Raw genomic sequence first — 25,970 nt, forward strand, 5'->3', positions numbered from 1 at the left:
AGAGCTCACCAAATTACTTTTCTGTTACCTCACCTTTACAGACTTCAGTGTTTGCACACTACTCAGGATGCTCTGCCTCATGACTTCTTGTACAAACCTGTGCTTTCCTGAGGGCAAATATTTCCTAGAAGATAACAGACTATATTCTAATCTATTCCTGGCTTTATAAATCATGGCTGTGTAGAAGAACTTGAGTAGGGATGCCTGGGAGGCTCAGTTAAGCATCTGCCTTCGGCTCAGGTCATGATCCCGGGGTCCTGGGATCGAGCCCTGAGTCAGGCTTCCTGCCTGCTGCTCCCCCTGCTTGTATGTTTGCTCTCTCTTGCTCTTTCTGACACTTTTTTTTTTTTTAAGATTTTATTTATTTATTTGACAGACGGAGGTCACAAGTAGGCAGAGAGGCAGGCAGAGAGAGACAGAGAAGCACGCTCCCTGCTGAGCAGAGAGCCCGATGCGGGACCCGATCCCAGGACTCTGGGATCATGACCTGAGCCGAAAGCAGAGGCTTTAACCCACTGAGCCACCTAGACGCCCCTTTCTGACACTTTTTTAAAAAAATAAGAACTTGAGTAAACTTGGACCTCTTTACAAACCCATTTAATTCTCCTAATGGTGAAGAATATATCACTTGGAATGTCAGCAGTTCTAACCTCGCCTGGAACAACCACAAAACACCAATAGTTGGGCAGATGGGCAGACCTTGGCTGGACCTTCCCTATGTACTTTCTGCTCTTCCCAAGCTCTTGTGAAGGAGCTTCCATAGAGCCTGGACTCCCTAACTGCCTGGAACAATGACAGTCTCTCTGCCTGTGTTACCATGACCCTCACTGTGTTTCCTCCTGGCTGGATTCCTCTTTATGAGTGTCCGATGACTATGTGTACATATCTAGGCTCCACAACAATCTATGTCTCAGCTCTGCCACTTCCCAGGTGGGACTCCAGCCACTAACTTAGGCTTATCAAGCGTCCATTTCCTAGCCTGCAAAGTTATGATCATGTTAGCCTCTCTAAGAGGAGTTGTGAGGGTGGAGTGGCTGACGTAGTTAAAACCCAAAGTCAAGGGCACCTGGGTGTCTCAGATGGTTAAGTGTCTAAGCATCTGCCTTGGGCTCAGGTCATGACGCCAGGGTCCTGGGATCGAGTCCTGCATCGGGCTCCCTGCTCACTGGGGAGCCTGCCTCTCTCTCTCCCTCTCTCTCAATCTGTCTCTCATAAATAAATAAATAAATAAATAAATAAAATCTTTTAAAACAACAAGAACACAAAGTCAAGTGGCTGGTATACATATGATCAGCTTCATCATTAGTTGTCTCGCTGGTGGGTGGTCTGGGATTTGAGGATTTTGTGCCACACCCTTTCTCCTGGGGAAGAGCATGAACACAAGCACTGGGGGCAGGCAAATGACCTGACCTTGGCTCAACCCAGGCTCTTCAGGCTTCACAGACGCCAGTCAGTGTGGTTTGGGCTACTTGGAAGCAGGGTAAAGAAGGATGCTTGTTTTCTATTTTTGTAGAAGCCAAAGGAGCTATGCCTTTCCACAGATTTAAATCAACATGCCCCTGGTTCCAATGGGGGTAATTAGCCCTACCCAGCCAGTGGGACTGGGGAGTTGCCCTCCTCAGAGTGGATTCCTGGCTGTTAGCAGACCTTCAGGATCTCTGTTGCCTTAGTGACAAATGACATAGTACAGTGGACCCAGGAGGACCTGGAAGTGCTGGTTAGTAGTGCCCCTACCTTCCTTTTAAACTCTCAGTTCCACTTCTCTGAAAAGCATACCCAGAAACATGCCTGCTCTATCCACATCCACACCTGGCATCCAGCCCAGGGACTCCTGCTGGCTGTGGGATGTTGCTGGCCTCTAATTGTCTGGATCTCTGATTTAGTCTCCCATTTTTATTCAGTTCGGGGTTGTTTCATTCCCCTTGACCTAGAGCAGGGGCTCCTCAACAGCAGGAATTTGTCTGACTGGTCTTATCCCCTAGGCTGGCCTTCAGTGGGGAATCAGGGCTAATGGCTGGGCTGGGTTCTCTATATGACCCTGAGCATTTCCTTCATCTGCACTTTCAAAGGGTTCACCAGCTTAAAAGCACCCCAGAGGGATCTTTGGCTATAGCGGTTACATCACTGCATTTGGGTTGTTGACTTAAGTAACCGGGAGGGTGCTAAGATTGGGTCCAGAATTTCTTTTCTTTTTTAAAATATTTTATTTATTTATTTGACAGAGAGAGACACATACACACAGGGAGAGAAAGAACACAAGTAGGAGGAGTGGGAGAGGGAGAAGCAGGCTTCCTCCTGAGCAGGGAGCCCCATGCGGGGCTTGAACCCATGATCCTGGGACAGACAGATGCTTAACCGACTAAGCCACCCAGGCGCCCCAGGTCCAGACTTTCTCCTGGTAGAGGAGTTGTAGAGGAGCTGTCTGTGCTGACCCAGGAGAATTGACTAGGCTTAACTTCATAACAGTGAGCAAACAAATCTCTCAGTCCGTGCAAACCAGGTGTGTGTTACGTCTGATACCATTCCTTCTGGATCCAGCTGCTGTCCAGCCAGGAAGAGGATGGACCTGGAGACCCTGCAGGAATTTCCCAGCCCCCTAAACCTTACTCGCCGAAGGTATCTTCTTCCCACTTCAGTGTGAGATATGACACCTGGCAGTCATTTTGGAGGATGACTGGATGGGAAGATTATCAGTCTATGTGCCAAAACAAATGGATGCATGTCCACTTTCTTCTCCAGTGTGTGCTCTCAAACACTTGGGAAAGGCTAGGGGGGAAATGGAAGAAGCAAAAAAAAAAAAAAAAAAAAAAAAAAAAATCCATCCAGGTTGGAAAACGCCCTGTCAGAGCCAGCCCGCTACTGGGATTTATGGAAACACTTCATCACTGGAAGGCAAATCTTGGGAGAATGAAGAGGTGCCAGGCCCCAGCAGCTGCAGCCGGATGCCAACTGGGCCACAGACAAGGCAACATGCAGATGAGCCCCAGGAAGGCGAGGAGTGGCAGAATGCGGGCTGTGGAGCTTTCCTGCTTCCCCACCCCCTCCCGCTCCCCCTGGGAGCTCCTTTAGTTGACAGGCTCTGCAGAGAGGCTCAGGATCCGAAGAGGAAGATGCTGACGGGGGTGAGAAGAATGGCGAGCTTTGTAGGCAAGAAGAGGAGGTAGAGAGTATGAAGGTGGAAGAGAATGAGGAAGGATGACTGGGGACAGTTCTGGACCATGTGAGGCAATGGGCTTTGGACGGTTCCAGAGAGGCTGGGAGAGCTGGCTCCTCGCTCTTCTTTCTGTTGTGCTGCTGCTGCTGAAGCCTGTCTCACCTCCCGGTGGGAAGCAACTCAGGAAAGCAGCTCCCTGCCCGCACTCCTCGGCAGGGAGAAACAGCACTGAAGAGGAAGGAAGGAAGACCAAAGAAACAGAGGCTTTCCCCACTGGCTGAGGTTTGTCAACACCGCTCACTCCACGAGGAAGAAGGCAGCTTCCCAGGCAAGCCTCAGGCTGGTGTCAAGATACAAACAAGAGGGGTGCCTGGGTGGCTCAGTGGGTGGCGCCTCTGCCTTCGGCTCAGGTCATGATCCCAGGGTCCTGGAATGGAGCCCTACATTGGGCTCTCTGCTCTGCAGGGAGCCTGCTTCCCTTCCTCTCTCTCTCTGCCTGCCTCTCTGCCTACTTGTGATCTCTGTCTGTCAAATAAATAAATAAATAATCTTAAAAAGGAAAAAAAAACAAACAAACAAGAGTTCTGTTCTTTGTCCTGCTCAGCAGCCTACCTGGGGCTGGTCTGGACAACCCTGTTTGTGTCCTCGGGTCTCTAGCTGACCCAAGGGCCTCAGTAGAGTAGGAAAGAGGAATGAAGCTGGAAGGTACAGAATTTGCTTAAGGGGCACCTGGGTGGCTCAATTGGTTAAGTGACTGCCTTCAGCTCAGGTCATGATCCTGTAGTCCCAGGATGGAATCCCGCACTGGGCACCCTGCTGAGCAGGGAGCCTGCTTCTCCCCCTGCCCCTCACCCTGCTTGTGCTCTCTCCTTCTCTCTCAAATAAATAAATAAATAAATAACATCTTATTTATTTGAGAGAGAGAGAGAGAGAGAGTACGCACAGAGAGGGAGAAACAGACTCCTGCTGAATGGAGAGCCCAACTTGGGGCGCAATCCCAGGACCCTGAGATAATGACCTGCGCTGAAGGCAAACGCTTAACAATTGAGCCCCCCAGGCACCCCTAGATAAATAAAATCTTTTTAAAAAAATCATTTGCTTGATGCATTGTCTCCATAATTCCTTTCCTGTTGTAATGCATAAATCTTTATTTGCATTATGTGAAAAAAAAAAAGCCAGTAAAAAGCCAGTAAAAAATCATCAGAAATGTTTACCACCAGCCTAACCCCATCGCCAATGCGTGACACCCAGAAAAGCTAATTAGGCCCCACTGCTATTAGAGTTATGTGCTTCCAAAGGCTTGTTATGACAAGAAAAAATAACGAAGACACAGTTTCTCCAAGTGTAAGCATTCAAGTCAAAACATGCTGCTTTTCCTGCCCCTCTGCACTCCCCCAGACAGCATCCCGGCTGGATTTGCCTTTGTCATTAACACGTGTATGTTCTCATCCCTCAGCCAGTGCACACCCAACTCCTCCTCCGTGCCAGGCCCAGAGAAGACTGCAGGACCTGACCTCAAGGCACTCAGCTGGTAGGAGGAAGACAGGCCCAGAAATAATTTCCCGTAAACTATAAAAATGCTGCCTTGATCCCTATTGCAATCCTGCCCACCAGGATCCCGGAGCTGCCTTACCTACCTCTGTCCCATGGACAGGAAGGTGGGTGCAGGGGTGGGGAACGGGCCCAGGTAGAAAGTCAGGCATATATGTCCTCTCCTAACCAGCCCACATGCCCTAGCAACCAAGGTTCCGACATGACTCGGACCAGGTGGGGGAATGCAGCTTGCTAAGCACCTCCGTGAGACTCAGTTCCACATTTCTTTGGGGAAGTCTTTTGGACAATGCCCTACCTCGGACACCCTCTCCCCACCACTGCCATGGTTTTATGGCAGCAAACCCAAGCATATTAGTGAGAATCACTCCTTACCACCAGACCAGCCTGTGGGACACAGCCACTCTCTCCACTGAGTTTCGCCTTCGTCCTGATCAGAGTGGATTGTGATAGTGCCTGTTATCCTTGTCCTCTTTACCGAGTGCTCAGGAAGCCTCCAGGAACCCCTGGAAGAGTTCTTGCCTTCCAACAAAGATTGACAGAATGGGGCAGGATGACTGATGGTGAAGCAAAAGCCTTGTGGCAAGGAGAAAGGTCCATAGCCCCTTAGGCCACAGCTAGGTGGGATGAGTTCAATATAGTTAAATTTCAGTGTCAGTTAAATTTGGTACTTCCGAGCCTTAGGAAAAGGATAGGACCGTGCGAGGCCCCAAGGACACAGCAGAAACCAAAAATGTCAAGCCGCTCTACCCTCCCTGGGCTTGCAATCTCCACGTCTGACCTGTGTCTGGCTGCTCCTCAAAGCAGGTCCTGAATCGGGGTGGGAGAGGGCATGACAGCTGGTCCACAGTGTAGGACCACTGTCCTTCCCTAGAGTAGGTGACCTTCCCAGTCAGCCTTCCCAGACTCACCTAGCTTCTGAGTTGTGCAGCAGCAGGTATCAGGGAGGCAGCAACATCTTGGCTCCCCCTGCTAGTTAGGTATTATTAACTCCTTCAAAGGGGAGGCCCAGCATGGCTACAGTCTTTCGGACAGTTGACTGAGTAGACTGAGGAATTCCTAGTAACCCTGGATAAGGAACATCTGCCATTTTCCACCAAAAAGGGGGAGTCTCCCCCACCTCCTATCTTTGCTGACTCCAACTAAGCACACCCCCATCCCCTGATCTGCTCCAGGGATCTTCTTGGGGCTCCCAGGGTGTCTCTTCCCTCTCCCACACCTGCCTGGCCCAGGGCTTCTCTGAGGAGGCTGGGGGTCCAGGAGTAAGCTGATGTGCCACTTGGAAGCCAAGGTAGGGCTTGAGGGGCACTGGGGTTGCTGAGTCAGAGGACTGGAGTCACAGTGGAAGCCTCCTCTGCCTCTCATTTGCACTCTAATCACTGGAAGACAGAGCTGCCCAACTCTCAGGAGCAAGACACCAGTGACCTCCAAGCCCCTTGTGCCCGCAGGGCAAGCTCACCCAGGACAAAGCTGGTCCTCCCTGAGGCACACCCAGAGCGAAGCTGCTGCCACCTCCCACCAGGACCTCCCCACCCCTGCCATCATTAGCCAGTGTCTTTCTTCACCTTTCTCTCCCAAGACCTTTTCCAACAGAGGTGTTGGAGGAAGTAGGCAGTGAAGTGAGGAGTGATCCCTGGAAAAGGAGCTGTCTGACCTAGCTCCCAGCCATTTCCACAAGTCCCAAACCTGGGCTCTGCCCTCTACAGCCTGAGGCTGTGACACCATGAAGAAAGAAGGCAACAGAAGGAAGCTCTGTACCTAGGAGCCTTGGCCGGCTGCCAACTGGATGTTCCCAGCTGCCCCAGTGTGTGCCCAGGGCTATGGAGGCAGCTTTGGGCAAGGTGTTCCCTGGGGCTTCAGGGTGCCTCTACCCCCGGGTCAGTCCAGAGAAAAATCAATCTTCTCTGGCCACATCCCTGTCTGCTTCCAACGCCAAGTGTCCCCCCAGGGGCTCAGACTAGCGGGACTCCCAGTCATGCCACTGGAGGGCCCTACTTCCACACAGGAGCCTTTCAGACCGCGCAATACTTTGGGCCTTGCGCTGAGGAGCTCTGAGGCCGGAGGAAGGGGAGATTCGGGGAGCATTCTTGGAGCGCTGAGCGCTACTGCGTGCAGACGCCGTACACAAAAGCTAAGGCAAGCTAGTGCGCAAAGGAAGCATCCTTTTTGGTTCCCGCCTGAGTACTTCGGAATTCGAGGATCCCCGGCGGGGTCCAGGAGCCGAGGCCCTTGGGAAATCCGAGGCCCAAATTTGTCCCTCCTGTTCCCTGCCAGCTTCCCTTTCGGAAGGAGCACGGCCCCAACGAAGGACAGGTCCCGAACCCCAGCTACACTTGTCGCGGTGACTTCGGGGACTGTGCGGCCGTGGCGGAGCGAAAAAAGAGCGGCCCGGCGGCACCCCAAGTCCAGCCGCTTCCCCTGTGGCCTCGGCCCTCCGCTCAGCTCCGCTCAGCCCTGCCCTCCCGCAAGGCCTCGGTCCACTCGGGGACGGCATCAGCCACGCTCTAGCCCGGGTTCCGCCGGGGGCTCCCTGGAGGCCTGTGCCCCGCCCACAGGGGGCCTCGCCCGCGTCTCGCTCTCCCCACGCCCTCCTCAGCCCTCCCACCGCTGCCAGGCTTACCCCGGCCTCTGGCGCCACCTAGTGGGAGCCCGCGGACACTGTCCGCCTCTCGGGCCCGGAGCGGCTGACAAGCCACTCTGCCTGGAAGCAACAACTAAGATTGAGAGTTACCCCCATCACCGCCCTGAACCCACCTAGGGGCACCGTTCTGGACACACGGACCCTTCCACAAGCTTCACTCCAACCCAGGTGAGACTTCAGGGTCACCTTTACCAAAGCCGGGGGTAATAGAGCTAGTGAGGGCCCCAGAGGCCGGTGCTCATGCTGCCCTCACCACAGGCTGCTCCTACACGGGCCCACTCCACCCCCAGCAGATGGTAACCCCCACTTTAAGTCTCTTGCCCTATCTTCTCTGGGTCTTCTATAGGTTCCTCTTAAGGGAAATGGTACCCAGTATCCCGCAGTGGGTTTGGAGGGGACTTCAGATAATTCTTTGCTGCTCTACATGAACAAAATCTTACAAGCAGGAAAAAAAACCTGAAGTGTTGAGAACTGAAGCTGCCTTGCACTAGCCACACGACCTGGTCGCTTCTCTTGGCCTCAATCACCTTGCCTCAAGATGGTGATCAAGAAGGTAAGCAAAGCAGGAAAAAGTTAAGTCATTAGCCAATTGGTTTTTTTAAAAGATTTTATTTATTTGACAGAGAGAGAGACAGCGAGAGAGGAAACACAAGCTGGGAGCATGGCAGAGAGAGAAGCAGGCTTCCCGCTGAACAGGGAGCCCAATGCAGGACTCCATCCCAGGACCCTGGCTCCGTGACGTGAGCTGAAGGCAGATGCTTAATGACTGAGCCACCCAGGTGCCCCACCAAATGGCATTTTTAAAAATATTTTCCTTATTACTTTGAGAGCAAGAGCAAGAGCACGAGCAGGGGTAGAGGCACAGGGAGAGGGAGAAGCAGACTCCCTGCTAAGCAAGGAGTCCGACGCAGGACTCAATTCCAAGACCCTAAGATCATGAGCTAAGACCAAGGCAGACGCTTAACCAACTGAGCTGCCCAGCTGCCTCAATTTTTGCTGTTGTTGTTGTTTTGTTTTTTGTGAGAGAGACAGAGAGAGAGAGAGAATTTCCTGTGGACTCTGCACTGAGCATGGAGGCTGACATGGGGGTCCAACTTATGACACCGAGTGCATGACCAGAGCTGAAACCAAGAGTTGGAAGTTCGACCAACTGAGTCACCCAGGCAGCCCAGCCGATTGTTATTTTTAAGATACAGTAATCTTTAGAAAGGAGTGAAGCTCACCCTCAAAAGGCTGACACTGGGGTGGGGTCTTCCATGCTTTAGAGGACCTAGGGAAGGGCCTCTCCCCGGAACTTGCTCAGCCCGGCACCAGGGGAGCCCAGGCTGGGAGCTGCAGCAGGATGTCACATAGAGCCTTCCCACCAAACTAGCGGCATTCTAGAGGAGCTCCTAGAGTCCCCGATACTTCCCAGCCAACAGCTTTGGCCCAGGCCGAGCCTGAGGATCTTGGCCCAGTGAGGTGCTTTCACAAGAGGAGAGAATGCAGGTTCTTCAAGCGTCATTCAGATGAGTGCTGGGGAGCAGGGGTCTGCCAGTCCAAACATCGGATATTCCCAAAGAAGAGCGGGACAATGCAGAGGCCAGAGGCCCTTGTGGTTTCTCTCCTTCCTGGCCCTGCTGACCTTACTATTCTCTGCCAAAGCCAGGAATCCCTTTGCTTGAGCTCAGAATACGGAGTCCACTCATAGCCCAGTGGTTTCAGGTTAAACATTAAGCAGAACTTCCTAAGGACAAGAGAGCAAGAGCAAGGTGACTTCCTGGGCCCCTGCTGCTAGGTCTAGTGGTGAAGCACGTATCCCTGAATTGGGGACAGCCCTTCCTGGCACTTATCAGCAGGGTATTCCACAAGTAGTCGTGGGAACTCAGCTCCACCTACAATCGGAGACAGGTCTCAGCTCTACCTCTTAAAGGTGATGGGCAGAGAAGCAGCCTGGGGGATACAGGTGGAGACAGCGAGGACCCTGTGGGGGTGGGAGCAAGCCCAGAAGAGGTACCAGTTGCTCTGTGGCCAATGGCTCCTAATACTGCCACTAGACACAGCTGCTGTGTCCCCTGCCTCCCACACCCTGGGCCGTGTCCCAGGACAACCCAGCCTCTTCCCGGGCACGGAGTCATGCTACCCAGCTGGCCTTTCCATCCCAGGAAGGGCACTTAAGGGCAGGCCCCCAGAATCCATAGGCCCAACCAGGGCAGAACAGAAACCATTCTCTCTTCTCCCCACTAAAAGGCCAAGGCCAAAACTGCCTTCTTGAGACTCCCTGGGAGACTGGCCAGACCTGAGACCTCAAGACAGTAAGGTCAGGAGCTGGAGTGGAACTGCAGAGGTGTACCCACCCTGGGGCAGCCAAGCCTACGGCAGGCAGGATCTTTCCCACGGTCGTCCCACATGAGGAAACTGAAGCTCAAAATTTCTCTGCTGGCTCAGGCAGAAAGAAGAGTGGCTAGGGAGAGCTGTGTGTTGGCAGTTTCTGGAGCCCACGCCCACCCCTTTCAGGGCATGAAAGTGCTAAGGCACGGAGGCTATCGGGTCAGCTGCACAAAGGCCACCTCCAAGTCCTCTGAATGGGCCTGGCTGGGTCCCCTCCTCCCTCCATCACATGGACACCAGACGTGCAGCCCATTCGTATCCTAGAACATTGCAGGGGCCGGGGAAATAGATGCTTGGAGGCAACGGCATTGTAATAAAGACACTGCTTTTATTTAGTTTGATATGTTTCTATACAGAATGCAGAAAACACATCTTAAAATCATATAGAAAGAAATAAAAACATGTCAGTGGTTGGTGAACACTTGAATGTGAGATTGGCTCTGTCTCACAGAGTCCAATGGCCATGGCCAGCCCGGCGCTCAGGAGAGGAGGCTGCCTGCAAGGGCATTGTTGCTGTTGTTATTCTGTTCACTGCCCCATCGCCTCCGGTTGCTGTGGCAACAGGCCATTCCGGGCCAGCCATTTCTCTGCGTGGCAGTGCCCGATGGTGGGGTTGCTAGGGGCAACGGAGCTGTTTGGAAGGCCTTTCAAAGCCCTCACCTGGAACACTAGGAATTGTTTATTTTTTGATGAGGTCATCAAAAATAATCTCACCAGGTCAGACCCCACTTGTGCTCCTGACTGGGGCAATGGGGAAACTCTGGCTTGGATCAGGGCTGGGAGGCATGAGACCCAGTCACCAGAGGTCCACTGAGCCCTCAACCACAGGCTCCCCCACCACAGGGACACTGCTCGCTTGAGTACCAAGGGCTGGGCAGGGGAGAGAGGCTGGGCCCTGTGGGAAAAGGCGCAGGGGGAATGCCCTCCTGAGAAGGGCAGGCTGGAGACCCCCTCCTCTCTGACCAGCCCTCCCCTCCTGAGGCAGCACACACAAATCCTCTGCGAAACAGTCGATATGGCTTAGAAGTGGCTGCTCGGTGTGCAAAGGGAGCCTGGGTCCACCCACCGGCCTGATCACGGAAGGGATACATTATTGCAAAAGGCATTCCTCCCTAAAAGGTACCCAAAATAACTCTTAGACATCAAGAAAAGTCATGCTCAAAATGGTTTCTTCCAAAGGAGGAGAATCAAAGCAGAGTGGGCACCCCTGAGTCACGGGACAGAGATGCAGATGGACGGACGGACGTTCTGCTAAAAAAAGGCAAAAGAAGCTCAGTGTAATTTGAGAATTTAAACCATTATGAAAAGGGGGGGAAAAATCAAAATGAGCAAAGCCGTCAGTTCCATGGAATCAACACTAAGAGCTCGTACAAACTGCTGTAAGCATCACCATTTTTAATCTTTTTTTTTAATAAAACAATTTGAGGCTGTATAAAAACTTTAGTAAAAAATTAGCTTTGAGAGCCCACAGATTTCGACTATGAACTATTGCTGGCACTCCTCCCCCGCCACCAGACCTTTCCCAGCCCAAGGCCCAGGGCTGCAGTGCCAGAGAAGAGGGATGGGGTGGGTCAGGGTGGGGCTGTGGACTGTTGGGGCAAAGCGGCCAAGGTCAAGTGAGGAAAGAGCATCACATGACATAAAAATATTGCATCTTCACCAAAATGTCCCCCACTGAGTGTTTCAAAAACCATGATATTCCTTTCAGGAGGGGAAAAAAAAAACACACAGAAGAAGGGTAAAAGAAATATGTTGATGTGGTCGAGTCCCTCGACCCCCCAAGCCACCCCCATGAGCAGCCGGCCCACCCTGGAGCACCTAGGTTGGGGGCCACAGCCACCACTGCCTCTTGGAGTCCCTTTTCCATGGAAATGAAGACCCCTTGGTGGTGGGCCACTAGCGTGCATGGGGTGGGGGTGTGGATGTCCACGGCCAAGAGGCCCCTCCAGCTTCCGGCCTCTGGCAAGAGCGGGAGAGCAAGCCCAGCACCAGGACCCCGGCCCCAGAGCCACGGCCGGGAGGCCCCCAGGCAGGCTCTGCGGTATCAGAGCAACCAAGTTTACATAGTGTGAAAAAATAGGATTCCTTTGATAAAAAATACTGTCCCTTGGTCTTCTCTAAGTTTGAAACACCCTGGGAGCTTATTTTTAGCAAAGCAATTTCCCATACCCACCCAAAAATTATACATACAAGTTTAGGTAAACAGCAGATTAAATGTAAAAACTTAACCTTAACTTCTGAAAGTCCTTTGACTTTAATCTTTAGCTACTGTTTTCCATGTTACATCCTGCAGCTAGACACACGTGAATAGAAAAAACAGTACAGTTAGTGTTAAAGGCAAAACGCAGAGAGCCGGGAGGCCGCCCAGCACTGCCCGCGAGTTCATTCACGGCCCCTCGCTCCCTCCATCTACCTCTACTCCAAACAGTGCTTTCAGAGCCAGCCATCAAAACCGCAGCAAAGAATTTTCTATGAACAAACAAAAAAGCTGTTAGGCAAAAAATAAAAGTAAAAATGTCCCCAAAGTCTCTCCAGCTGCTTTGGGGTTTGGAGGACCAGAGAGGGCGGGCTCGGCCAGGCCTCGCGCGTGTCAGTGTGTGCTAGGTCAGGTGTCGGCTCCCAGTGGGCGATGGTCTGCAGGCCACCGGTCTCCACAGACAACACCGTGTTGTCATCCAGGGCCCTGCCCTACCCCTGCCTCCACCCAGGCGCTTGTGGGTTAAGGGGGCACGTAGGGAGGGGGCGACCGGTATGGGGTCATGTTCTTGGGACGGGAGCCCTTGCCCTCCATGGGGGCCGTGAAGGGTGGGGGGGGCTGGTAGGGAGGCGCGTTGGGATCCTCATCCCGCAGGGGTGTGTACTCTCCCACGGTGTCCTGGTTCAGAGGAGTGGTCTCGGGCACGCTCTGGTTGGGGTACTCAGGAGGGGGGAGAGGGGCTTTCTCCTCCTGCAGGATAAGTGGCATGCTGGAGGAGGGTGGGGGCTTGGAGTCATCCAGCTCGTCTGCAAAGATGATAGGCACCCCCTTCTTGATGAAGGTGGCCTGGTCCTCGAGGGTGAGCTTGCCCTTCCGCTTCTTGCGGTAGCAGATCATGGCAATGATGCCGGCGATGAGCAGGATGGCCGCGACCACGACCGCCGGGATGACCGTGTGCAGGTAGACATCATCCTCACTGCTCTTCTCGGGGTCCCTGTCCGGCACCTCTGTGGGCGGCGCCTCTGAGGGCACTCTCTTAGGCGGCGCCATGGGGATAAACTGCAGATGCCGGCAGCTGCCAGCACCAGTCACCGAGATGCTCATGGCCTTAAAGTCAGGCTCCAGGGCATTGGAGAAGGCAGCCCGCGGCTTCCCGTCATCCTCTGCGATCCTCCGGCTCAGCCCCGTGATCTGCTCCTTGGGGCAGGGCTCCAGGGGCAGAGTGTTGTTTGTCCACTCCACCACAATGGAGCCCCGGGTGATGTTCTGCAGGGTGACAGTGCTACAGTTGCGGTCCCCAAAGGCAAAGGCCAGCTTCTTCACCAGGGCGATCTTCTTGTGGATGTCATTAACCAAGGGGGCTGGGTCACCCACAAACTTGGCCTTGAACCGCGCAGGAGCCCTGTCCCCTTGAGGGCGCTTGTGGACGTGGATCTCGAAGGCATCCACAGCGGACAGGCCCCCCTTGTCCGTGGCATGCATGAAGTACTCGTGCTTGCCCACGTGGCTGCTGTCGGGCAGGCCGTACATGAGCTGGCTGTTGCTGTTGAACTGCACCCAAGACTTGTCGCCTACCAGCTGCTGCTCCCGAAGCTTCAGGGTCAGCTTCAGCTTGTCGGTGGTGGTGTCCTCGTTGTCATAGAAGGTGTCTGACGGGATCTTCACCTCGAAGTAGGTGCCCACCCAGGCATCCACCCTGTCGATGTGGTTTTTCAGCTCTGGCCGCTGGTTGGGTTCTCCTCCGCGGGGAACCCCACTGGTGGTGGTGCGGATGCGAGTAGGCGGGGAAGCGGTTTCCAGTCTGGTGATGGGAGCTTTGGTGGTGACCCGCGGCACCGGTCGGGGTGTCCGTGGCTTTTTGGTAGGCCTTCGAGTTGTGGTGGAGGAGTCAGTAGAAGGCGTGGCTGGTTTTGGTGTGGATACACGTGGCTTCTTGGTGGTAGTCGTGGGAGGGGTGGCGACGGCCGTGGGCTCCACGTAGCCAGGAATGGTCATCGTTGGGCGGATCTGGCCAGGAACCGTGGTGCCAGCTTCTGACACCCGAGTGGGCTGGATGGGGCCTAAGGTCGGGGTCTGAATAATGGCACCTCGAGTCCGAGTGGTGACTGTGGGCTTTCCAGGAACAGGGTCTCTGACTGGAGGAGCCAGCGTCTCTGTTGGAGGAGCAATGGCTGGGGATGTGGGGGTAGGCACGATCCTGGACGGTGGCTCCTGGATGGCCGTGGTGGGAGGCCCAATGGCAGTGACAGGTGTGGGAGTGGCATGGATCTGCCTCCGGATACGCTTGGGGAGAGGGGGCTTCTTGTTGGCGATATGCCAACCCACCACAGGGTAGCCCAGCTGGGCAGACATAGCGCCCTCCCTGGCAGGGGCCTCCACACCACGGATATCAGGCACATTGTTCTGGTTCAGGGAGCAGCCCAGCTTCCAAGAGAGCAGGGCCCCGTTCTCCACCACCTTTTTCGCATTGCCTGGGCCGGCCATGAAAGCTGACATGTCGAACAGTCTGTTGTTCACCACGGGGACCAACTTCATGTTGGAGAGCTCCACTTCGGAGAAGCTCCGCATCCTGTGCAACAGGTCAAGCCTTTGCTTCGGGGTCATCTTGGTAAGGTCAGCATCTAGAATGACCGTCAGGACAGTCACAGGCTCGTCAGCAGCACAGGCAGAGGACGCTGCCTCAGCAGGCTCTGGTGATGCCGCCCGCACAGACTGCGGCTCGCTGTGGTCTTCAGGGTAGACCTCGATAGAGAACACACTGGAGCTCTGCGGGACGTGGCTCCCGTTGGCCCCCAGCCGTGTGGCACTCACTGAAATGTAATGCACACCCTTATCAGTGTCGAGAGGGAGGCCCTCCAGGGTGTGGCTCTGCGGGTCCCAGTGCAGCCAGGACGGCAAGGCCTCCTTCCCTGCCGTGGACACCTAGAAGAGACACCAGCATGAGTTAAGTGGCACTGTCAATGCCTAAGCAGACAATAATAACAACAGTTCCTCCCTGGCCTTGCCTAAGCTGTGCGACAGGCTGAAGGTGCTACTGAAGAATTTCTGTTCGGGGGCACCTGGGTGGCTCAGTGGGTTAAAGCCTCTGCCTTCAGCTCAGGTCATGATCCCAGGGTCCTGGGATCGGGCCCCACATCGGGCTCTCTACTCAGCAGGGAGCCTGCTCCCCTTCCTCTCTCTGCCTACTTGTGGTCTCTGTCAAATAAATAAATAAAATCTTTAAAAAAAAAAAAAAGAATTTCTGTTGGGAGAACCTGCTCTGCTCCTGGAGCTCTCACTCACCTGTCATGGAAGACGGGGGCTGCCAGACAGGCTAGCTTGGAAGGCGAATGACTGCCCAAGGTCACACTGCGGGCAGACAGCAGTGGTGGCACTCAAACACAAGTCCCATACCAGAGAACTCATGCCACTGGGCTCAAGAATGTTATGGGTCTCCATGACAGCAACATGCTTTGCCGCCTACTGGCCCGCCTGGCCTGCGGAGTCAGGTCCCAGCGTCTCCTCCCTCAGCACTCCTTTTCAACCCTGTCTCAGACTTCTCCCTGCCCTCTGCAGACACCACAGTTTTGCTTGAGTCATATACCCTTCCTGCCCAGAAGTGGATATGCATACAACCCTGGCTGCAAGGGACAACTCATTATCCCCAGACGCCTCACTTACAACTACTCCGTCAGTGGGACATACATTCAAGTACAGTGGGACACATTTGGGTAGCAAGTACAGCTAGCCGTATCTAATGTCTAATGAACCTGCTCTTCAAACCTCAGGAAAAACTGCAAAACCCAGGGTGGGGAGCTGGAAACAACTACTCTAGAAGAGTATTTATCAAAGAGTCCAAGGAGCTCTGACTAAGGGAGAGTTCTTTAGTCAACTAAGTTCGGGAAATAGAGCCCACTTCTGTCCTTGGAGAGCCCAGGCCCTAAAGCCGGCCTGAGGAGCTCACCCCCTTATTCCACCCAACAATTTTAGGGTAGAAGTCCTTTTCCACAGGGACATGACTGGTAATAATCAAGGTATCCAAAGGAATGCTGCCAGAGAAACTTCTACCAACAGCTGACAAGAGGAAAGCAAGGCTTGCCTCTTGCCCAGGCCCTATCTGTGACTACTCTCACCTCTGGGAAATGCCTATTTCTGCCCCCAGTGCAAGAAAGGTGGCACCCACCCTCTGGTCTAACAAAAGTCACTCTCAGCTCCACGATCCTGTCCCATCAAGCCTAGACACAAACGGCATGTCTTACCACCAGCCTCAGCCCAGGGATGGCCCTGCATGGCCACTGCTTGTCAGCAGAGGGACACTAACATGCTTCTCTGCCTGCAGCAGGTAGGCCAGAGCCATGCCTGCTGGGCTCGCTAAGAGGCTCTGGTTCCTCAGGATTCCTTCTGCCAAAACCCAGGTGTCTGACTGGGAAGTAGACCCATACCTGACCTTCCCAGTCAGGAACTGCTGGCAAAGTCATGGCATTCTATCAGTCTTACCAGAGACTAGATACTCCCCTGTGAAGAGATTTCCTACCTCCAGCAAAAACCCACAAGAAGACATCCGACATTATTAGAAGTTACCACTACTGGGGCTGTCCTTCGGTGACTGCTTCTGAGCCCCTGAGATCACAGAGGGTCTGTGAATAGCTTCATTCATGACACCACAGCAACTCAAGGTGCATCACCACCTACTTAAGGCACCACCAAGAACCCCACTTCCTGTCGTCACCATCCACTGCAAACACAGCCAAATGGATTTGTCTTCAGATCCATAAAAAACACTAAATATAGTTCTCCTTTAAAATCTTTTTTAGCTACAAAAATAATACTTATTTTGAATGTTTTGGTTAAAGCCTATGTTTTAAATTTTTTCAGTTCAGTTATATTAAATATGAAAATTGTCACATCTACATATAAACATGTAAAGCAAAGGCTAACTGCTCTCCTTTTGAAAAAAATAGGAAGCAAAGCTGTAAGGCCCAAATTGAGGAGTCAGGGACCCACAAAGTGTTTTACAGTGCTAGGCTGCGGCCTGGGGTCCTGAGAGGCGGATAGGAGGGGAGCCAGGCAGCAGCTGGGTTCCCAGCCACCCAAGCATGTTTCCTCAGCGCACTCCATCCCAGTGGCCACCACTGGGACGACAGCATACCCAGCAGAGGGAGGGCCTAGAATGGAGAACTCAAGGTGAAGTCTTCCCAGGAGAAGCCACCTGCAGAGAAGACCAAACAGGGCTGGGAGAGAGACCAGGACAGGCTCTGGATGTGGGTGCCAACTGGCTGGCCAGGACCCTGAACATTCCTGAGTAGCCAGGTGGCTGTACCTAGTCCTATATGCTCCATCAGCACAGATGAGTAAGTAGTCCCAGTGCTCTTCCAAGTCTCACCAGCTACACAAGGACACTTTCTAACAGAGAAAACCGAGAAGGGCCCCGCCTCCTCAAGCTTCCCAGCCCAGCTTAATTCCTATTCTGCTGACCCCAACAGCCACAGCTCTGCTGCCAGACATTTCCTAGGGAATAAGCCCAAGCCACTCTTCAGCCAAGGCTCCCACATGGCCAAGCTCGAGGACATACACTTATTTAAACTATGCCAAGTAACATTTTTACATGTTAATAACCTGTAACAGTCTCTCCAACCCACACTTCTGCCTTCCCTTCTACAGATCCCGGCCCCTCCGGATCCTGGAGCATTGGCCATGGCCTGGGCACAGGACATGTGTCCAACCCGGATCTATAAACCTGAAGCAGACAGTCCCCAGGGTCCTGGGTACTGCTCAGACAGGAAGGAAAGGTATCAACCTGAAAGTTCTAACACCATGCATCTCTGAGCATCTAGCTATCGGCACTGTCAGGCCCAGGCAGCACTTTAAGTGGCAGTGATTCTCTTCAATAAAGGGCCACAAGAAGCAAAACAAACACAAGCCCTACAAGGAACCCAGCCAAGTCACAAGCAAGCTGGCATCTCTGCATTTTCAAGGCCATTTGGGGAAAGCCCCTGAACTGGGAAGCCTGAACATGCCTAAAGGGCTGGCAGTGTCCACATTCCCTGAAAGATCCCACTAACTCCCTCCCTCCTAGGGCACTCAGTCAAGGGAATGTTCTGAAATGCAACACCTGCTCTACCCTGTCAAAGCGGGTGCCCCTCAGACCGGGGAAACTCCATACATCCTCCCAACCTTTCAAAGCTTCCAGACTCTAGAACGCTTTTCCTCTCAGGGCCTAAGTGCGAAGCAGGACATGAAAGCTCCTCCTGAGAGAGCTGCCCCCATGACAAGCCAGGACTCTTCCCTACAACAACAGCAGATGTGACAGGAAGTCCCATCTCCAAGCCTCAGTCCTTGGCTGAATCCTGGTTCCAGGCAAGCTGAGGCTTGACCCAGACTCAGCCCCGGTTTTCTCGTGTGTAAAAGGGGGGAAACGATGGCATCCTTGCACAATCGCTGGGCCAGGCACAGGCTGGGTTCTCTGCGGGGACCACCCCCTGCCCACTCCCAGGTTGAGAAGACCCAGTATGCATTGGAAGGCTGCTGCAGCAACAGGCTGAGGGTCCACCCCTCCTTCTGGCCTTGGACCCAGCACACAAACTGTGGCCTTTTCTCCTTGGTCATCCCCCAAAGCAGAAGCTCAAAGCATCAAAGGGAAGTGGGGAGGCCCCAGGAAGGGGAGCCAGGACTCTACAGGGGAACAAGGCCTTGGGACACTCGGGGACTTGCTTGACCGTTGAGAGCTATCTTCTGGGACTGGATGAAAACCCTGAGGTGCCTGGGGGAAGAGAGAACTTGCTGCAGGGGCAACCCAAAGACCAGCATTCACCTCTTCAGTCTCAAACGGATGTGCTCCAACCTGGCATGTTTGCACATGAGATTCCGACTATTCTTACAGTCTCTGGGTTTTATGCACACAAAGATTTCTGCCCTAGGTGTACCACCCACAACTGAGCCTTAATGGCAGGAATGAGAGACAAGAGGCAGGAATCAGAGCTCTGTGTGAAGTGCTCCTCAGCACCAGCACATATGTTTGGGGAACAAGCTGGTCCAGGTCATGGGACAGCCCCAGGGTTTCAGATCACTCAGCTCCCCATCACTAGATACCAACACTGTCTTGGAACTGGGGGAGGCAAGGCCTGCTGACCTTATAAAGCAGCCACCTTAAAGAAAAAGCCCTCAGGCTATCAGTGGGAACACCTGTAGGGGGGCAGAAGCTGCAGGAAAAAAGGTTCATTTAAGAAGATCACAGGCTCTAGCTCATAGACTCACACAGAGCAAGCCAGGAATCTTTCCAATTTTAGCAAGCCTCAGAGAAGACATGCTTCTGAGAAGGCAAGCCCACCACCGAGGAAAATAAGATCTCCAACTGCCCCACACCCAGTTTTAGAAATCTTGATCCACAAAGTACATCCAAAAACTAAGAATCAAAACCACGAAACTTGGGCAGACCCATATGGAGCTCCAAAGACTACCCGCCCAGCAATGCCCACAATGAATCACCATGACCAATAACTGGGGAACTACCAAGTGTGAAGGTTTTAGTCACTCTTTAGTCTATATCAGTAGATAACTAGTAACTGACTCTCTGTTCAGTTCTGGGCATTCTCTCCAACTGCCTCACTGCTACCCTCTCTCACACACAAAAGAATGTCAAACACAGGTTTGATAAAGATACATGATCTGTTCCAAACACCACACGACACAAGCAGCATGTCTCACCCCAAATCAGTATCCTTCTAAGCCTGGAGAGAGAGCAAATGGGCAGAGAACTTTCAGTACTTTATCCCTCACCAAAAAGCAAGTTCCCAATACCAAAACCAGATAAAGCCACCAAAAAAAAAAAAAAAAAAAAAAAGAGAAGCACAGGCCAATATCTCTGATGAACACAGATGCAAAAATATTCAGCAAAATACTAGCCAACTGAATCTAACAATCCAAACAACAATCCAAAAAATCGTTCACCATGATCAACTTGGATTTGTTCCTGGGATGAAAGGTGGTTCAATATTAGCAATTTAATCAATGTGATATGTCATATCAATAGGAGAAAGGCTAGAAATCATTTGATCATTTCAATAGATGCAGAAAAAGCATTTGACAAAGAGCATACATTCATGATAAAAAACCCTCAACAAAGTAGATCTAGAGGGAACACGCCTCAACACAATAAAGGCCATATGTGAAAAACCCACAGTAAACATCATATTCAATGGGGGAAAAAACTGAGTTTTGCCCCAAAGTTCAGGAAAAAGACAAAGATGTCACTCTCACCACTTTCATTCAACATAGTACTAGAAGTCCTAGCCATGGCAATTAGACAACAAAATGGGGAAAAAAGGCATCCAAACTGGATGTAAATAAGTAAAATTTGGGGTGCCTGGGTGGCTCAGTTAGTTAAGCGACTGCCTTTGGCTCAGGTCATGATCCTGGAGTCCTGGGACCAAGCCCCCGCATCGGGCTCCCTGCTCAGCGGGGTGTCTGCCTCTCCCTCTGACGCTCCCCATCTCGTATTCTCACACTCTCTCTCTCAAATAAATAAATAAAATCTTTTTTTAAAAAAAGGAGGTAAAATTTTTCCTACTGCAGATAACATGACACTTCATATAGAAAAGACTCCACAAAAAAACTACTAGAACCAATAAATGAATTCAGTAAAGTCACAGGATACAAAATCAATGTACAGATATCTGTTGCATTCCTATACACTAAGTAGAAAGAGAAATTAGGAAAACCATCGCACTTAGAAGTGTACCAAAAATAATAAAGTATCTAGGAATAAACTTAACCGAAGACATGAAACATCTGTACTCTAAGAACTATAGAAGACTGATGAGGGCGTGTGGACGGCTCAGTCGGTTCAGCACCTGCCTTCAGCTCAGGTCATGATCCTGGGGTCCTGGGATCAAGTTCCGCATTGGGCTCCTGCTCAGCAGGGAGTCTTCTTCTCCCCCCTCTACCCTTCCCCTCTGCTCATGATATTTTTCTCTCTCAAATAAATAAATAAATAAATAAATCTTTTAGAAAAAGGAGACACTGATGAAAGAGATTAAAGACAACACAGAGAAATGGAAAGACAGTCCATGCTCACGGATGAGAAGAATAAATAAATATGATTAAATATGGTTAAACTGTGTACACACCAAAAGCAATCTCCAGATTTGATGTAATCTCCATCCAAATACCTACAGCATTTTTCAATGAACAAACGTTCCTCAAATTTGTATGGAACCACCTGACTCTGAATAGCCAAAGCAACCTTAAAATAGAAAAACAAAACTGGAGGTATCACAATTTCAGGCTTCAAGTTGTATTACAAAGCTGAACAGAAACAAAACAGAAAACCCAGAAATAAACCCACAATTATATGATCACTTAGTCTTCAACACAAGAAAGAATATCCAATGGAAATAAGACAGTCCCTTCAACAAATGATGTTAGGAAACTGGTCAGCTATATGCAAAAGAAAGAAATTACACCACTTTCTTATACCATACACAAAAATAAACTCAAAATGGATTAAAGACCTAAATGTGAGACCTGAAACCATAAAAATCCTTGAAGAGAGCACAGGCAGTAATCTGTAACATTGGCCATAGCTACATTTTCCTAGGTACGTGTGCTGAGGCAAGGGAAACAAAAGCAAAAATAAACTATTGGAACTATGATCAAAATAAAAAGTTTCTACACAGTGAAGGAAACAATCTAAAACTAGAATGAAATCTAAAACTAAAAAGCAACCTAATGAATGGGAGAAGATATCTGCAAATGACATATCCATTCAAGGATTAGGATCCAAAATATATAAAGAACTTTTACAACTCAACACCCAAAAAACAAAGAATCCAATCAAAAAATGAGAGAGGGACAAGTAGACTCCACACTGAGTGCGGAGACCGACACGGGGCTCCATCCCATGACCCTGAGATCATGACCTGAGCCAAAATCAAGAGTCAGCTGCTTGACCAACTGAGCCACCCAGGTACCCCTCAGTGGTGCATTTCAAAGTGGCAAAGACTGCTGCCCTGGGATACCCGGCTGCTTAGGCCTCTAGAAGCCTTCTCTGGCAAAATCCCTGCCGTCCCTCAGACCTGGTTACTGGCTCGTGACCTTTCAGTTCCCCACTCCTCAGCCAAGTTGCAAAGCTGGGCCAACCTGCAGCTACCTATGGCTGGGTACCATATGCAACACCCTTGAGGCACTGAAACATGATGTGATCAAGGCATTCTCTGTGCAGGCCTACTATGTGGTCTCCTCTGCCTAGGGAGATAGGAAATGGTCCCTCTGGTGGAGTCTGAGCGTCCAGTCAAGTTTCAGAGGCCCCATGGTGCTGACTCACATCAGGGTGATCCTGATCTGGGCCCTGGACTACGACAATGAGACCAATTTACTCTGTGGCCAAGTTCAGCTTCTGTGAATGATGCACATGGACAGTCACATGACGGGGCTGCAGGGAAATGGCACAAGTCAACAGGAAGATCCTCTGGCTGGAGCTCAAGGAGCCAAAACTTTGTCCCCATTAAGATGAGGAACCATGGAAGTGGGTATAAGGGGCCTTTGCTTTGCTGGGTAAAGCAGAACCATACCCATGAGAGACCATCTTTGCTGGACATGCAAGCCTCAAACCAGCACACGGCTCTTGCCATAAAGGCCAAGGCCACCAGATCACATGCTGAACACAACTTGTCCAGTCCAGCCAGTGCCTTCCAGGTCTGAGTTATGAAGCATTTTACCTGATGTTAACTGTGCTCATCTAAGAACAAAAATTTTCCCCCTCAGAGGGACAGCTAAGCATAATTATAGCCATTAATAAAATTCTCACAATCAGCCAGTGCCTCAATCCCAACACCATCTATTTTTACTTTGTCATATTTTTTCAGCCCTTGTCAGGAAAAAAAAAAAATTTTTTTTAAAAAACAGAAGTCAAGTCCACACTTCAGTAAGTATTTGAGTTGATGGGTCTGGGCAAATGTCATTCTTACAACCCACCCCAAAGATGCCTTCCCTCGCCAACCCGCATTTCCCGGTGTGCTGTGTTCACAAGGGCTCCATTCAGAGCCAGGGAACACCCACTCGAGGCAGGAAGAAACTGCAGTTCATCTCATGCAGGCGGGGTTGCCACAAAGCTCTCAAGCATCCAAAGAAACGGTCCTTTCATGAGTTCCCCTTCCTGGCCAAAAAGAGTACCCATTGTTCTCAGGGGAACAATTGGGGGCCCACGCCAGCAGCTAGGAGCACAGTCCCAGGAAGGGCTGCTCCCAGTCTGCCGACATCTTGGGCTGAGGGAAAGTCCACATTGTCTCCAGCCTAGGAGGATAAGGGGAAGCAGGAATGAAAATTCAACCTTGCGGGCTCTACCAAAATGAGACATCTGAAGGGGCAGCCAATCATTTCCTGAGATGCAATGGTGTCTCTCCTGACCACCCTACAAAGGAGGGGTAAGAACGTCTCCAGGCACATAATCACCTTCCTCAGCCAGCCCCTTGGTCACTGAAGTCAGAGGAGAGGCACTTGCAGGGAGCTGAAGCCAATCCCGAGGGAGGCAAGAGTCAAGATGGGTAGCTTATACTGTGGCCAACTTGGGAGAGCCGATGATCTAGCCAAGAAAGGCCAACCTGGCTTTGTGGGACCCACCCACACAAACCCTGACAAGGAGGGAGGGTGCTCTAGGGTCCAAAGGCATCTGTGAGAGCAAAAGACAGCTGATGTGGGGTGAGCTCTGCATACAGGTATCCAGTCTGGTGCAAGGTCCACCTGCTTTTGAGTGTTCTAAGGCCACAGAAGAGAACAGAATCCCAAGGCCCAAGTCTCTCTGGAAGGTCATGCTGGCCACTAGGCCTGGAGGTATCCCACAGCCCCTGCTGGCATCATCAGGTCAAGGGGATCCATGTGGGAGTTAAGCCGGGGTCAGCAATAGCAAATCAATTCTCGAGGCAGAGCTAGAGAACAGCAAGGGAAGCAGCAGGTGCTGGGCAAGCTAATATTGAACAAGGGCCATCTGGACATGAAAGGGTGTCAGGCGTGAGGCAGAGCAGAGAATTCAGGACCTCAGGGCCACCTCCTCGGGTAGGTCCCCTCTTTTATTTCCTTGCGGCCTGGTGTATAAAGTACAGGGTAGCCCTTTGTGAAGCTGATGGGCACATTTGGCTAATGCAAAGCAATACGCCCTCTGCCACTGTGACTCCCAGAGTCACCACAACCTCCAGAAATAGGCAGCATAACCACACAGGTTCGATGTACACAGGTCAAATAAGGCTTGGGCAGGTGGTCAAGGCAGCTCACTCAGAATGAGACTGACTTTTCCATCCCTTCAATACACTACTGATTGCTTCGTCTGTTCCAAACACTGACTTACTCCATCACCAATCTCCATGCATATCCCCTGACCAGTCACAGCAAGAAAGACAACCACACTATCAAATCGCATCTGGGGGCATCCGGGTGGCTCAGTCATTAAGTGTCTGCCTTCGGCTCAGTCACGATCCCAGGGTCCTGGGTATCGAGCCCTGCATCGGACTTCCCGCTTGGCAGGGAGCCTGCTTCTCCCTCCCCCTGCTTGTGTTCCCTCTCACTGTGTCTTTCTGTCAAATAAATAAAATCTAAAAAAAAAAACAAAACAAAAAAAAAAACCTTGTCTGATTTCAAGAGAGCACCACGCTCTGTTTGTGAATCCTCATTAGACAACTGGGCCATGGCCAAAATGGCTAGAAGACCAAGCCTTGCCCAGAACCAGGCTGACAGAAGAAAGTCTATGCCAGAGGCCATGGTGGACCCTGAGCCAGGCATGTCCATGGGGCAAGAAAGAGGCCAGTATGGCTGGGACATGACATGCAAAAGGAAAAGGGGAGAGAAAGGAGGCCAGAGGCCAATCACGTGGGCCTCCATTCTAAGTGCAGCTCAGTAATAGTTGGGGGAAAGGGGGTGTGTTAGCAGATTTAAGCTTTACCAAGATAAGAACATCTCTTGCCTCAGTGCGGAAAACAGACTGAGAGGGGAAAAACAGAAAAAGGCGGGACACCTGGGTGGCTCAGTCAGTTAAGAGCATGCCTTCAGCTCAGATAATGGTCCCAGGGTCCCCAGATGGAGTCCCCTATTGGGATCCTTGCTCAGCAGAGAGCCTGCTTCTACCTCTGCCTGCCACTCGCCCTGCTTGTACGCTCTCTCTCTCTGACAAATAAATAAAATCTTTAAAAACAAACAAAAAAAGGAACAGAGAGCGGCAGCCTGGGCAAATAAGTGGCAGCTCAGGTGACGGCAGTAGTAGTGATGGATACCATTTGGAAGTCACCTTAAAACACTCCTTGGGGGGGGCGCCTGGGTGGCTCAGTGGGTTAAGCCGCTGCCTTCCGCTCGGGTCATGATCTCAGGATCCTGGGATCGAGCCCCACATCAGGCTCTCTGCTCAGGGGGGAGCCTGCTTCCTCCTCTCTCTCTGCCTGCCTCTCTGCCTACTTGTGATCTCTCTCTGTCAAATAAATAAATAAAATCTTTAAAAAAAAAACAAAAACACTCCTTGGGAATAAGATCTGAGATATTCCTCACATACGTAAGAATATTGGGCAAGTCATTAAAAATCATCTTCCCAAAGAATACTTAAGGACTATGAGGAAAAAACTCAAACTACAGGGAATAAAAAAAGGTAGGTTTAGGGGTGCCTGGGTGGCTCAGTCTGTTGAGCATCTGACTCTTGGTTTTGGGTCAGGTCATGAGATCAAGCCCTATGTCAGGCTCTATGGTCAGTGGAGTCTGCTTGGGATTCTCTCTCCCTCTCCCTCTCGCGTTCTTTCTAAAGTAAATAAATAGGGCGCCTGGGTGGCTCAGTGGGTTAAGCCACTGCCTTCGGCTCAGGTCATGATCTCAGGGTCCTGGGATCGAGTCCCGCATCGGGCTCTCTGCTCAGCAGGGAGCCTGCTTCCTTCTCTCTCTCTCTCTCTGCCTGCCTCTCAGTGTACTTGTAATTTCTCTCTGTCAAATAAATAAATAAAATCTTTAAAAAAAATAAATAAATAAATAAAAATAAAGTAAATAAATAAATCTTAAAAAAAAAAAAAAAAAGTAGGCCCAGAAAGATGTCTGGTATAGGGTATATATAGGTA

General features: G+C 51.4%; 1 protein-coding gene across 5 annotated transcripts in view; it reads right to left on the reverse strand.

Moving 5' to 3' along the window:
• Nucleotides 1-10,024: 10,024 nt before the first annotated feature.
• The window catches only part of DAG1 (dystroglycan 1), a 69,788-nt gene continuing 53,842 nt past the window's right edge, over nucleotides 10,025-25,970 (reverse strand). For all 5 annotated transcript variants that reach the window (XM_045079875.1, XM_045079871.1, XM_045079883.1 and 2 more), the window contains exon 3: nucleotides 10,025-14,835. In XM_045079875.1, the coding sequence (XP_044935810.1) occupies nucleotides 12,436-14,835 (2,400 nt within the window). In that variant the 3' untranslated portion in view covers nucleotides 10,025-12,435. The remainder of the gene's footprint in view (nucleotides 14,836-25,970) is intronic.

This window comes from Mustela putorius, unplaced genomic scaffold, assembly GCF_011764305.1.
Source record: "Mustela putorius furo isolate JIRA1106 unplaced genomic scaffold, ASM1176430v1.1 tig00000095_pilon_pilon_pilon, whole genome shotgun sequence".
Classification (NCBI taxonomy): domain Eukaryota; kingdom Metazoa; phylum Chordata; class Mammalia; order Carnivora; family Mustelidae; genus Mustela; species Mustela putorius.